The sequence below is a fragment of the Danio rerio genome, chromosome 15 (assembly GCF_049306965.1).
Source record: "Danio rerio strain Tuebingen ecotype United States chromosome 15, GRCz12tu, whole genome shotgun sequence".
NCBI classification, from domain to species: Eukaryota; Metazoa; Chordata; class Actinopteri; order Cypriniformes; family Danionidae; genus Danio; species Danio rerio.
In genome coordinates, this window is record NC_133190.1 from 42,006,009 (window position 1) to 42,018,756 (window position 12,748).

Sequence of the window (12,748 nt, forward strand, 5' to 3'; positions counted from 1 at the left end):
AAAGTCTTTCCCTTATTTAAAAGTTTTCCTGTGCTTGGCTGCAGTGCAATGAAATCAAATGGTAGCCAATCAACCGAAACCCCTGGAAAAGGGCACGCAAGCAACAATCTTACTAGGGAAAATCAGGTAGGACTAATGGGCAAAATGCCATGTCAGCTTAGCCTATGAATATTAATATGTTTTATAATAGCCCCCCCACTTTACTTTACAAACCATTCGTACAGAGCAGTTTTTAAAAAACATGCATAATTTTTTTTTTTAAACTTATATTCTAGCATTATTTACAGTTGAAGTCAGCATTAGCCCCTCAAATTTTGATTAATTTTTAAATATTTCCCAAATGATGTTTAACAGAGCAAGGAAATTTTCACATTATGTGTGATAATATTTGTTCTTCTGGAGAAAGTCTTATTTGTTTTACTTCGGCTAGAATAAAAGCAATTTAAATGCTTTTAAAAACTATTTTAATGTCAAAATCATTAGCCCCTTAAAGCTACATTTTTCCAATAGTCTACAGAACAAACCATTGTTATACAATAACTTGCCTAATTACCCTAACCTGCCTAATTAACCTAGTTAAGCCTTTAAATTTCACTTTAAGCTGTAAAGAAGTGTCTTGAAAAATATCTATTATAATATTATTTACTGTCATCATGACAAAGATAAAATAAATCAGTTTTTATTACTGTGTGTTAAGAAACGTGTTGAAAAATCTACTCTCCGAAAAAAATACACAGGAGGGGCTAATAATTCAGGAGGTTTAATAATTCTGACTTAAATTGTATGAGTCGAGGAAAAAAAAAAAAAAAGCATAGTTTAAAAATAGATTATTATGTGGTCTGGGGTGGTGGTTATGGGAACAATTCATGTACAATTACGCAACCTGCATAAACTATTTTGTTGTGAAATGATAAAATACTAAATTCCAGTTAATTACATCACAGCAATTCATTCATATAATTAATCACAAATAGTTTCAAGAAGAAAAACATTACAAAAGGTGGAAAAATAAAATATTTAAACTTTTTTTTTAAGTGCAAAACACAAAAGAAGATCATCTGAGAAATCTCTGTCAAGTCAACGATCAAAACAACCTTGAGACAAAAACTACACAGGTTATTTTTGCACCAATGAGTACGTTTACATGGACAGCAATAATCCGATTGGAATATGAATAAGACAATTCTCTGATTAAGAGTCTACCATGAAGACTCTTAATCAGATTTTTGATTACCTTAATCCGATACGATGACCTTAACGTCGTAATGACATTAATCGAAATAGGTGCTGTAACATGTAAAACAGGATCATGAAAGGAACATTCTAAAAGCAACTCATGTAAACACCTTAATAATAATATTGTCTTATTCAGATTAAGGCAAATCATTTGATTATTGATGTCCATCAAAATGTAGTCATTGTCTTGAATTTTAGGGACATAAGAGGGAAAATTTGTGTATTTATATATGCAGGGCTTTTCATCAAATATCAAACAGGCAGTCATGGCTACCGACAGACCCCAAGTGATGCTCAAGCACTGCTCATGTGTTTAATTACTTTTAATGTTAGTCTTTTTACATAAGAGAATGTTTTACTTGATAAGAGTAATGCAAAATATGTAGCAAAAAATGAATGGGTTTCCACCTCCCAAGTTATTTTGCGCCAGGAAACACCTTTTATCTTTGCCATGATGAGAGTATATAATATTTTACTAGATATTTTTCAAGATATCTTTCAGCTTAAAGTGCAATTTGAAGACTTAACTAGGTTAATTAGGCATGTTATGGTAATTATACAAGTTATTGTATAGTGATGGTTAGACTATCAAAATAAAATATTGCTAAAGGAGGCTAAAAATTGACCTAAAAATGTATATATATATATATATATATATATATATTTATATATATATATATATGTAATTGAATTCTATTTCTTCAGCCTTTAATATTTCCGACTTATATGAGCTATGAAACGTTTGATTATCAGAGACATCCTTCGTGCATTCCAGTAGAAAACTTTTTCCTTGAAATCCGAATATAAAAGTTTGAACAGAATCACGCAAAAGTATAAAAACCGAGACAAAGAGACGTGAAGAACGTCTGGAAGAGCCTGGCTGTTTTCTCTCCAGACAGAAGTGGAGGCAGATGAAAGGTTAACAGGGCCTTCTGGAGAGGAGTTGGAGGAGGACGAGATAATAAGCCTGGTGTCACCCAAAGCACTGAGCAAACAAGAGCAAAATTAACAGAGGCGGGGGGGACTGCGTGGTGTTTGGGGGCTGGGTGGGTTGTTCTGGTAGGCAATCTGCGTTTCAGATCATTTAGTTTCGAGTGTGTTTGAGAAATGCATTCAAACGACAACCTTCTTCCCTCTTCGTGTACTCAATGAGAAACGCTGTATTTAACCCTCCCACACAGCGTAACTCGGCGAAGACCTATCAAATCAAATCACGCATTCAACAGAAACTTGAGCTGACACAGATTGATCAATCCCAGTCTCTTCAGAGGCCAATGGCGAACAAAGAGGAAAGAGACAGAGAGAGTGGAGGAGATTAGAGGAGGGGGAGGAACAGATTACAGTGAAGGACGGATGAGAGAGGCTGCTTGATCTGATAGAGCCCACCAAGGCCTGTGTGTGTCTGATATTAAATCTTAGTGTCAACACACAAGGACAACTGACTCCATGATGAGACGTGGCAGATGAGAACGTGTGCGCAAATACACACTCGCACAAATGTGAGCAGAAAGTTGAGAGCGCTTGCTTTTCCAGTTGCACATGCATCACACGCACACACAACGTGACCTTTTTGAGGGTTTCAGAGGGTCTTCGGTGGTGCTTCGGCACCTGCTGCAGTTTCATTAGAGACTTGTGAGACTGTATAACTGGACTCCACGTCCCACTGAAATAACCACTCCATCCCCCCTATATGATCCTTCTTTATATATCTATATTAAATGTTTGGTAGATTAATGTTGCATGGACAAAACAACTTTCAATCAACTTCAATATTTGGGGTTGAAATTATTATCACTTAATAAAATATAGTTAATTTACAGACCTTAGAATACAGACCTTTTTCTTAACCATACCTTAGAACTTTCGTTTACAATTGGTAAATCTCCATCCAAAAATGGATTTCAATGCCATTTTAAGTGTTAAAGCCGTTATACTTTAATCAGATGCGGTTCAAGTGTGAGAGAAAAACGTTCAATCTGCCGTCAGATAAGATGTTGAAATATAGCGTCAGTGTTTTCGTCCTGCTAGCTGTTTTACTGTGCTCAGCGGGCTCTTCAATCCACACACACACACATCACATGTAATATATTACTTCATTATATAGCAAACCATATTACTGAAACTTAGCAGGTATGCAACATTAAGGCCATGCGATTTCCAAAAAAATGAAAGTAGGTTACTGATACTCTGCTGGCTGATTTGCCTGTTGAGTGTAATCGGGAGCTGTGAAAAATGCCCCTTTATCTTCACTTTGTGCCACTCTTTCAGTTAATGCGCTAGCAGGACAGTATGTGTGTCAAACAATATGGTGAATTACATTTGTTTAGGTTGGTTATATATTCGAAAAAAAGAGAAAATGATCACTTTAGCGATGTCGATGCTCCATTTAAATGGCACAATATGCATTTTTAAATAATCAGTCCAGGAGGTGGCGCTGCTCAACATCAGTATTAGGTCAAAGACGATAAATGCATATAAAATAAATTAAAACCATCATTTCAAAGCTGTCCAAATGTGACTCTATACACGCATAAAGCTACAGACTGGACGTTTGAAGCATCCTTCTTAGGGATACAATCAAAGCATGATGGGTAATTTAGCATTCCATGAAAAAGGTCTATACATGCATCATGTGGCCAGCATAAATGAGTAAACCCCTTACAGATCTTTATTACTTACCAATATTTCTAATAAGATGCTATACAATAAGATAACTGGGCATATACATTAGATTAGTCTATATCAAAGCCAAATGTATATATTTTATATGACAAAACTATTATTTTTTTCTTTAATTAAATTATTTATTCAAAATGATAGTATTTCTTCTAATTTGTTCATTTATTATTATTATGGTCACACCCAAAAATTGATTATTTTCTGCTTATAGTTAGTTAAGTAGTAGTTGGGTATATTGTGTCGGATTTTGGATGTAGAATAAAATCATACTGTATAAGTATTAATAAACAGGCAATATATTAATAATAGGCAGTATTATTAACAATAAGAAATGAGAATTGGTACCTAAACTAAAGTGTCAACATTCAGTTTCCTGTATTCTTGTCATTTAAAACATCACAATAGATTGTAATGGAGAATGAAATTACATTTTATCAAACCCAACAAGAACAAAAAACACTATAAAAACCTAACATAATAAATAAGCTTTTGTATTCTCATAAATATATAAAAATATAGTTATATAAAATAGTTATATAAAATATAATGCGCTAAAAAAAGAAAGGGAATAGAAAGGAATAAATAAATGCTTATTGCAGTTAAATTAGCACAAATTGTTAATATTATAACTATTATAACAAACTATTTTTACATTTATTTTTATAAACTAGCTATCAGTAGTATTTAAAATATGGTCTTATTCAAAAATCTTATAATAACAGGATAAAAACGCAATGATGTGCTCCTCAGGCTTCTGTACCGCCCGCCTGATGGCTTGAGCGTGAGCAGACTATGGCGAGGGTGGGTTGGATCCCTTAAAATGCTCATTATTATTATAATTATTTCTTATATTTATGCTAAATATTATATATTTTTGTTTAGTTTTAGTTCTGTTTTTTCTCCATTTTTATTTATAATGTAAATTTGAAATATTTTAATGTTCTGTTTTATTTATAAATGTTTAAATTGAAAAAACAAAACAAAAAAAACTTCAGAATGTTACCAAATATAGAAAGTGAACCAGTATTCAGTATTCATGATGTCCATCTATAATGACAGTGTGTGTGCGTGTGTGGACGTACCCTCTGTGTAGGCCTCTCGGCGCTGGTAGCCTGTCTGAGCAGCTGGATGTTGTTTTTGCCTCTTCAGGGGCCTCCTCTGACCCGGGGCTGCGCTAACGTTACTGTCTGTGGACACTGGGCTGCCTGGACGGTGTCCCGCAGGGAGGTTTTGGTATTTCCGTGCTGCTGGCAAATTAGAAAATAGAGGGTTTGCTTAGTTCAGCTTTATTAAAGGCCGCAAATCTGAATACAAATGAATTCAGCCACTGTTAGACATATAGTATTACACATAGCATCTCCATTAAAGGACATTAGCATTCAATTCATGGGCAAATGTTAGCTTAATTTAATGGACAGTTCTGTCTTCCAAAATGTGGCATATTCTCCAAGTGAAACCCAATACTCTGTGGAAAATAATGGAACTGTCCATACAAATTGATTTAGCTGAGGGTTTAAAGGATTAGTCCACTTCCAGAATGAAAATTTCCTGATCATATACTCACCCCCTTGTCATCCAAGATGTTCATTTCTTTCTAAAGTCAAAAAGAAATTAAGGTTTTTGTGGAAAACATTCCAAGTTTTTCTCTATATAATTGAATTATCTGGTGCTCAGAGGTTTAAACTTCCTTACTGCAGTTCAATACAGCGTCAAAGGGTCAAATAATCCCAGCAGAGGAATAAGGGTCTGACCTACTGAGACAATCTACTGCTTAAAACATAGACATTTATTAATTTTTTACTGAGTTCAAACCAATGAATACCATAATAGAAGTCCACCAAAAATCCTGCAATGTTTTCCTCAAAAAACGAAACTCCTTTTTATCCGAACAAACAAAGACATGAACAGATATTTTGAAGAATGTTGGGACAAAGCATCCATTGACTTCCATAGTAGAATACTATAGAGGCCAATGGCTGCCAACATTCAACATGTCTTCCCTTGGGTTCAACAGAAGAAACAAACACAAACAGGTTTGAAACAAGTAGAGGATGAGTGAATGATCACAGAACTTTCATTTTTGGGTGAACTATCCATTTAATTATGCATCAGCAATTGTCGTTAGACATGCATGAAATTTTAGTGGCCACATCGAAATCAACCGATAAATGCTATTTTTAATATTATCATTATCAGTTCAATAACAACATTAGGTCAATATCTTTAAGCAGATAATGCGTGTATTATGTATCATTTCCTCTGCTTGGTGCCTGTCGCTTTTTAAAATGACTTTACTCTTAAGTTTGGTTAATATTCGGTGACTTGGATGCTTTATGGATGCATTCTTTTTTGCCAGTTGATTTTATTTATATAAATGAAAGTAGCCATATAAATGAATAGTTAATAAAGTTCAGAGATCAGTTCATACTTTTCTGATCTTAAGGTAAAAAAAATCACATTTCTCTGTATATTTGTTTGCATATTGTTTTTCATGCAGAAAATTATTATTATATTTTTATTAGCACATATACAGTCAGTGAAGTAGGTATTCAACACGTCACCATTTTTCTCAGAAAACAATTCTAAAGATGCTGTTGACTTGAAATGTTAATGACAACCAAATAAATGCATATATGCAGAGAAAACAAATATAAATCGTTTACAAATATAGCTGTGTGTAATAAAAAGAAATGACGCAAGGAAAAAGTATCGAACACATGAAGAAAGTGAGGTGTAGAAAGGAATGGAAAGCCCGAACAGCAGCTGAAATCTCTCAATAGTTCTTCAGCAGCCCTCTGACCTTCGTCATTGTAAATTAATATTAGCTACTTCAGTCCAACATCTACATCAGCAGGATGATGAAGATGAAACCAGGGTGGACATTTATTCAAAACACAGCCAATGAAACTGTCATATGCTTTCAGAGAAAGAAAATCAAGCTGTAGAATGGCCCAGCCAATCACCTGACTTGAATCCAATATGAAATACAAAATGAAGACCAGATTTGGATAAACGAGACCCACAGAACCATCAAAATTTTTACACTGTTGAAGTCTGTAAAAAAAAAGCCTTTTATATAAAAGCTGATGTTTTATATCAGTAGTTCAGTACTTTATCCTTGTGTCAATCCATTGTTATTAAGCATATATATATATATATATATATATATATATATATATATATATATATATATATATATATATATTTTTTTTTTTTAATGTTTCGATTGTTTAAGTTTTTACCAAAATCTGGTTCAATTCCATGTCAACACCTCCTTTAGAAATATTATTCCCAGGAAAAAACATGACATGTTTCCCCATACCTCTTCCCTATATATCATTGTCATTTAAATCGAAGGAATTATCGGTTATTGGTCAAAAATTACATATGCACATATTCCAATACCTCCAGACACTGGAAGCTGATGATGTCCTTTCCCAGGATGCTTTGCCACTCGAAGACCAGCATATTCAGCCGCAGCTGCCACAGCCTGGGCGAAATCGGCATCGGTAAAGAACGATCCATCCGATGAGCTGACTGCACTGGAACGGCCTGACGAGGCGTTGTCCTCTTCTGAAGCCGAACCCCATCCGTTAATCATAGACCCAGTCACAGAGCTCTCCAGGTCACAGGTGCTGGAGGCCGGGGTTTGTTCCAGACCCCGCAGGAGAGCCCTCTGCTGGGGCAAGTGCTGCTGGTGAGGGTGCATCATGTGGTGCTGGTGGACTCGAGCTACCTCTGCGTCCGTTTCGTCACCCTCTTCTTCATCATCATCCTCTTCCTCTAGGCCGTCCGTGTCCAGGCCGAGGGGACTGGAGATGTAGCCGTATGTGTGTGGAGGAGAGAGAGGTCGTGGTGGAGGAGGTGGACTCACTAACAGTCTCCTAACACACATATAAAGCAAAACTGTGAGAAATGCACATATAGTTAACAAAAGTCATGTTTACATTGTGTGGTATGACTCGACTCGCTTTGCTTTTCCACCAGAATATAGTAGGGGATTTTTTTTCCTTTCATAACTCATTACTACAACACAGATTACTCGAAATACATGAGTAATCTTTTTATACAAGATACATTAAGTGCCCTAATTAATAATACAGTTTATGTATGTGACCCTGGAGCACAAACCCAGTAAAGGGCTGAAAAATAAACCATTGTATGGTAACCATTGCCAAAATTACACTTTTTTTTTTTTATTCAAAATCATTAGATTAAGTAAAGATCATGTTTCATGAATATAGAAACATACAAACATACAAAACTTCATATCTGATCATTAATGGGAGTTGCTATTAATTTGGAGAACTTTACAGGAGATTTTCTCAGTATTTAGATGTTTTTTTTAACCCTCAGGTTCCAGTTTTTTAAAATATTTTCATCTCAGTCTAATATTGTCTTATCCTAACTAACACACATTTTTTCAGCTTTCAGGTAATGTATTAATCTCAATTTACAATAGAATTCAGCCTTATTACTTGGTTTATGGTCCAGGGTAACATATTTTTACTAATAAGGAAAGAAATATAAATGCCCACTTGGTGTGGCTGATAATTAGTGTTTGGAGGAAACTGTAAAGGTCTTTTTTTTTTCTGTATTCATGTCCAAAAATTCATCAGGTACACAAAGCTTACACACCGAGTCTGATGCGTATTATTTAATCCATTCTGAAAAAATGCAAAGCATTTTGGAGTCAATTCAATTATGTTTACAGTAGAAAAAGAAAGAGGAATAGGCTACATATTTAGGCATCCAATACTGCATAATGTTCTCCTTTCTTAAAAAGCTGTAGTGCATTATCACCATCTTTATTTCAGGAAATCAGTGGAATTTTGATACATTGCTTGTGATACTTTACACATTTTCATACGTAAACAAATCCTGAACAGAGACTACCAAAAACGTATAGACACACACACCAAACAGCAGGAGAGGAGAGGTGTGCCAGTCACTGAATCCAGCATAGCGGTTTTCAACCGTTCGCCACATCTGTCTTTATATTATCCACTGTGTTTGTGCTCAATGCTCAGGTGTTGTATCAAAATTTGACTCAGCGCCTGCAGTTTCAAACTCAAAACAAATCATTCCTGCAGTTGACAGCAAGACCGAACATAGAAGCGTTGTCTGATTGACAAGTAGCACCAACATGTTTTCAAAAGAATCTAAGTCGCCAAATGAGATGAATTTATACCGCATTTTTGAAAGTTAAACATACTAACTGTATTTTGCCTTTCACTTGTACGGTGGCTCTGAACTGTCAAAACACCCCTCAAAATGCTTTTACAGATCGAAAAACGGAAAGAAAACAAACCAGATACGAATTTTTTGTTTTGTTTTGAACGCAGTGTGTCAATACGATTGACACAACCTGAGATCAAATTAATTTTTTAACATGCTAAAATTACAGACGGAAATTTCGGATTCAGTGTGCAATGACCTTAACACTGAAAATACTAGTCATATGTTACTATCAGCTGAGGATCATCTCCAGACTCAAATCCATTCTTTTCTTTCAAGCTCTGGAAAAAGTTATACATGCTTTTATCACGTCTCGCCTAGATTATTGCAATTCCATATATGCTGGTCTCCATCAATCATCATTGACACAGTTGCAGTTGGTTCAAATTGCGGCAGCTAGACTTTTAACAGGCACCAAAAAACATGCTCATATCTCACTAGTTTCTTTGGCTTCCTGTTAATTTTAGAATTCAGTTCAAGATTTTATTGTTTTCAAAGTACTGAATGGGCAAGCACCTTCTTATATATCTGAATTTATTAACCTACAGTCAACTCCTCGGTCCCTTTGGTCGTCAAATAACATTTTACTGCAAATTCCTCTGTCGCGATTTAACAGAAAGGAGATAGAGGCTTTGAAGTCGCTGCTCTAGTTTGTGGAACCAGCTGCCACCGGACATTAGGAGTACTTCTCTCTATTTTTAAGTCTAGACTTAAGACTGTGTTGCTGTAATACTATTCATATTTTAGAACTAGGTAACTTTCCTAGATGTTTCAGTTTTTGTCAACAAATATTTTTTGCCCTTATTTTTATTGACGAAATTAATACAGCTATTATGGCCAATCAGAAATCTGCAGTGTTACACGCCACATTTTAGTATCGTCTTACAACCTGGATGATCATGTGAAATGAACAGGTACTAGGTACTCTATAATGTGGAAAAGTGGGCTCTACCTAGTGGTACCATGTAGGAAAATTACAGCAAAACTCCATCTTTAGGCTGGTGTACCTGCGCTCATGTAGATCAGGGTTGTCCTGCAGCATGGGATGCATCTCCTCCTGAGGGGACGGGGTTAGGGTTGCGGTGGACTGGTGGCTGTAGGACACGGCAGCAGGTGAAGAAGCAGCTCCCCGTACAGGAGGTGTAGGTCCACGCTCCAGCTCCACCTCGTCCTCCTCCTCTTCCAACTCGTCAGGTTGCAGATACATCCGAGACGGCGGCAAAGGGCACTGCAGGTCTGTGTCGTAACTGAAGAGAGAAGAAAAGATTGCAGGATCACTCTGAAAAACTGGAGAAATGTGTGGGCTGTGTGTGTTGGGCTCACCTGTCGTCCATCACCAGGGTGTATTCTTGACATGGCGGCGGATTAACCGGAGGAGGAGGCAACAGTTCAGTCCAATTCATTGGATTCTGTTTGGCTTGTTTAGTTGTTCGTCCACCCTTTTTCTGCCCTTGACTTCCTGTAAAGCAAGAAAGAGAATAAATAGATGAATGCACAGTGTGTGACAAACACAGCTATAGCAGCAACCGTATCTCTTAAATTAATTTGATCGCAGACTAAAACGCTTTAATAAGCTCTGGTTCATTTCTTCTTCTGTTAGTTTGTTTGCAGAGCTTGAAACAAATGGCATTTTTACACTCAGGAGAAGCAACATTAATGACACCCACACCATAATTTATGCGCTGTAAAACGCTTATGCGCATTATCTCTCTATTTGTAATTAACGTCGCGCTCTCCATCAAAAAAAATGAGTCATTTTTCAAAACTAACACTCTCCATTGCCCAGAGGAGAGGTAGAGAGAGCATTTAAAAAGAGAAACATTGGAGGCCAATTAACAGAAAGGAATTAAAATTCAGAGCCAATGAGCTGTGAGGACCTCCACGCACCCAGACCCTCTCTTTAATTACCTGAACTTCAAATACAATGTAAAAATAGATACAATGCATTACGCCGGCAGCCTTGCATACGGCACAGAATGGGCCTCATTTATCTTTGTCCCGCAACAAACACCGGCTTTCTGACAACATTATCCCCCCTTTCTTTGAGTCGGATGGATGAAAGCTGGAGTAATTAATGACGGTGTGGCGAATCGCAAAAAAAGAGAAGGGGGGAGATATCCTCTAAATCAGAAACATCCCAGGAAAATGCGGCAGACCTTAGAAAGTCTGCAGGGAACATGGTTTTAACTACACGAATAAGGACTGAGCGAGTGATTGTTGCTGGCGTGTTTTTAGATATGCGAAATCATGAGTAAGAATCACACGCTTTCATTCGGACGTAAATGTTTCTCTTTGTTCCCCGGAGTTTCTCCACAATGAGAGAACGATTTGAAAATGTCCTGTTTTGCATATGATTCAGTGCCTCTTAAAGTGATGAAAAGGCTCAGAAATAATGGAAATGGTGAGAGAGAAAAAATGGAATAATGGGTAAATCACAACCACAGACTACAGCTGAAGGATTTATAGGACATTTGTTGGCCGGTTGATTTGAATGAGTGGACGAAAGCATGATAGATCAGTGGTCCTCAACCACCAGGATCGAGGAACGATATTGGTACCGAGCCACACAAGAAATCCTTCATTATTTCAGTTTTATTCATTATGTGAGTCTGAACCATCTTTTATTTGAACAATTCTTTTATTTTAAAAATGCCCGTATTCTCTAGGTTACATCTCGGTCACTTGAGCGTCCAAATTTAACCCACAAGCTGCAAAATGAGTTAGAAACAGACCTCTTTGGAACGTTTCTTGGCTAAGGGGAAAGAACCCCAAACTGCCACGTAATTAATGCGCTAGCCATTTGTCAACAAATCAGTTGAGATCGCAAATGATGAAGGCCTTTTAGGGGCTGTTCACATATCACGTCTTTTCTAGAGTTCACACACGTTCATTATTTCAATTGAGGTGCATGGCTTGCATGTGCATGCGGCATGATGCGCTCGCGCCTTCCAGATGCACCCAGCAGACTGAATACCTCAAACGCACCGTACACGTATGAATGTGACAAGAACTGACCGTTCAGCTTCAGCTTGTATGGAATATACACATTTCTGCAGACTAGTTATCCCAGACAAACACAGAACACTCAAACACTGCAGTGCTTTGTATTTCTCTCCGTAAATAAAACTTGTATCAGAGTGACAGCAATGTTTCGTCATTTGTTTTAGAATATGGATGATGGTCGCCAAGCAACTTTTAAACCATTGACCCCCCCTCCATTGCCCATCCTATCCCACACTACCCACCCCTCAATCCGCAATAAAAAAAAGTCGAGCATTGAACCGGTTCTCTGTGATAAAAAGGTTGGGGACCACTGGGATAGATAACAGACAGATATGGTTCGTTAATGTGATGTTGCATTTTCACTGTCACATGACACAATTAAATGTAATCAGTGTTTTTATAATGCAGTAAATAGTTAAACATCTCTGTTTTCCATTGAGCTTTAGTTATAAAAACTTTATTTTTATGTTTTTTTATTATTATTATGAATATTTTACATTTGTAAGCCTAATTCCAAAACTGGTGTGTATGGGTGACTAACTCAAGCATAGGTTAATCAATTACAACTCTTACAAATATCAACATCCTCAAA

General features: G+C 36.6%; 1 protein-coding gene and 1 long non-coding RNA gene across 15 annotated transcripts in view; one reads left to right on the forward strand and one right to left on the reverse strand.

Moving 5' to 3' along the window:
* Positions 1–12,296, forward strand: part of LOC137487784 (uncharacterized) — a 54,343-nt gene extending 42,047 nt beyond the window's left edge. Inside the window, exon 7 of the long non-coding RNA XR_011006512.2 lies at positions 7,327–12,296. This is a non-coding gene — a long non-coding RNA (uncharacterized lncRNA). The remainder of the gene's footprint in view (positions 1–7,326) is intronic.
* Positions 1–12,748, reverse strand: part of robo1 (roundabout, axon guidance receptor, homolog 1 (Drosophila)) — a 545,238-nt gene that overhangs the window by 11,665 nt on the left and 520,825 nt on the right. For 8 of the 14 annotated variants that reach the window (XM_073922741.1, NM_001365166.1, XM_068213461.2 and 5 more), the window contains 4 exon segments: positions 10,477–10,612; positions 10,161–10,400; positions 7,321–7,799; positions 4,998–5,162 (listed from right to left, as the gene is read on the reverse strand). In XM_073922741.1, the coding sequence (XP_073778842.1) occupies positions 4,998–5,162; positions 7,321–7,799; positions 10,161–10,400; positions 10,477–10,612 (1,020 nt within the window). 14 annotated transcript variants of the gene reach the window in all.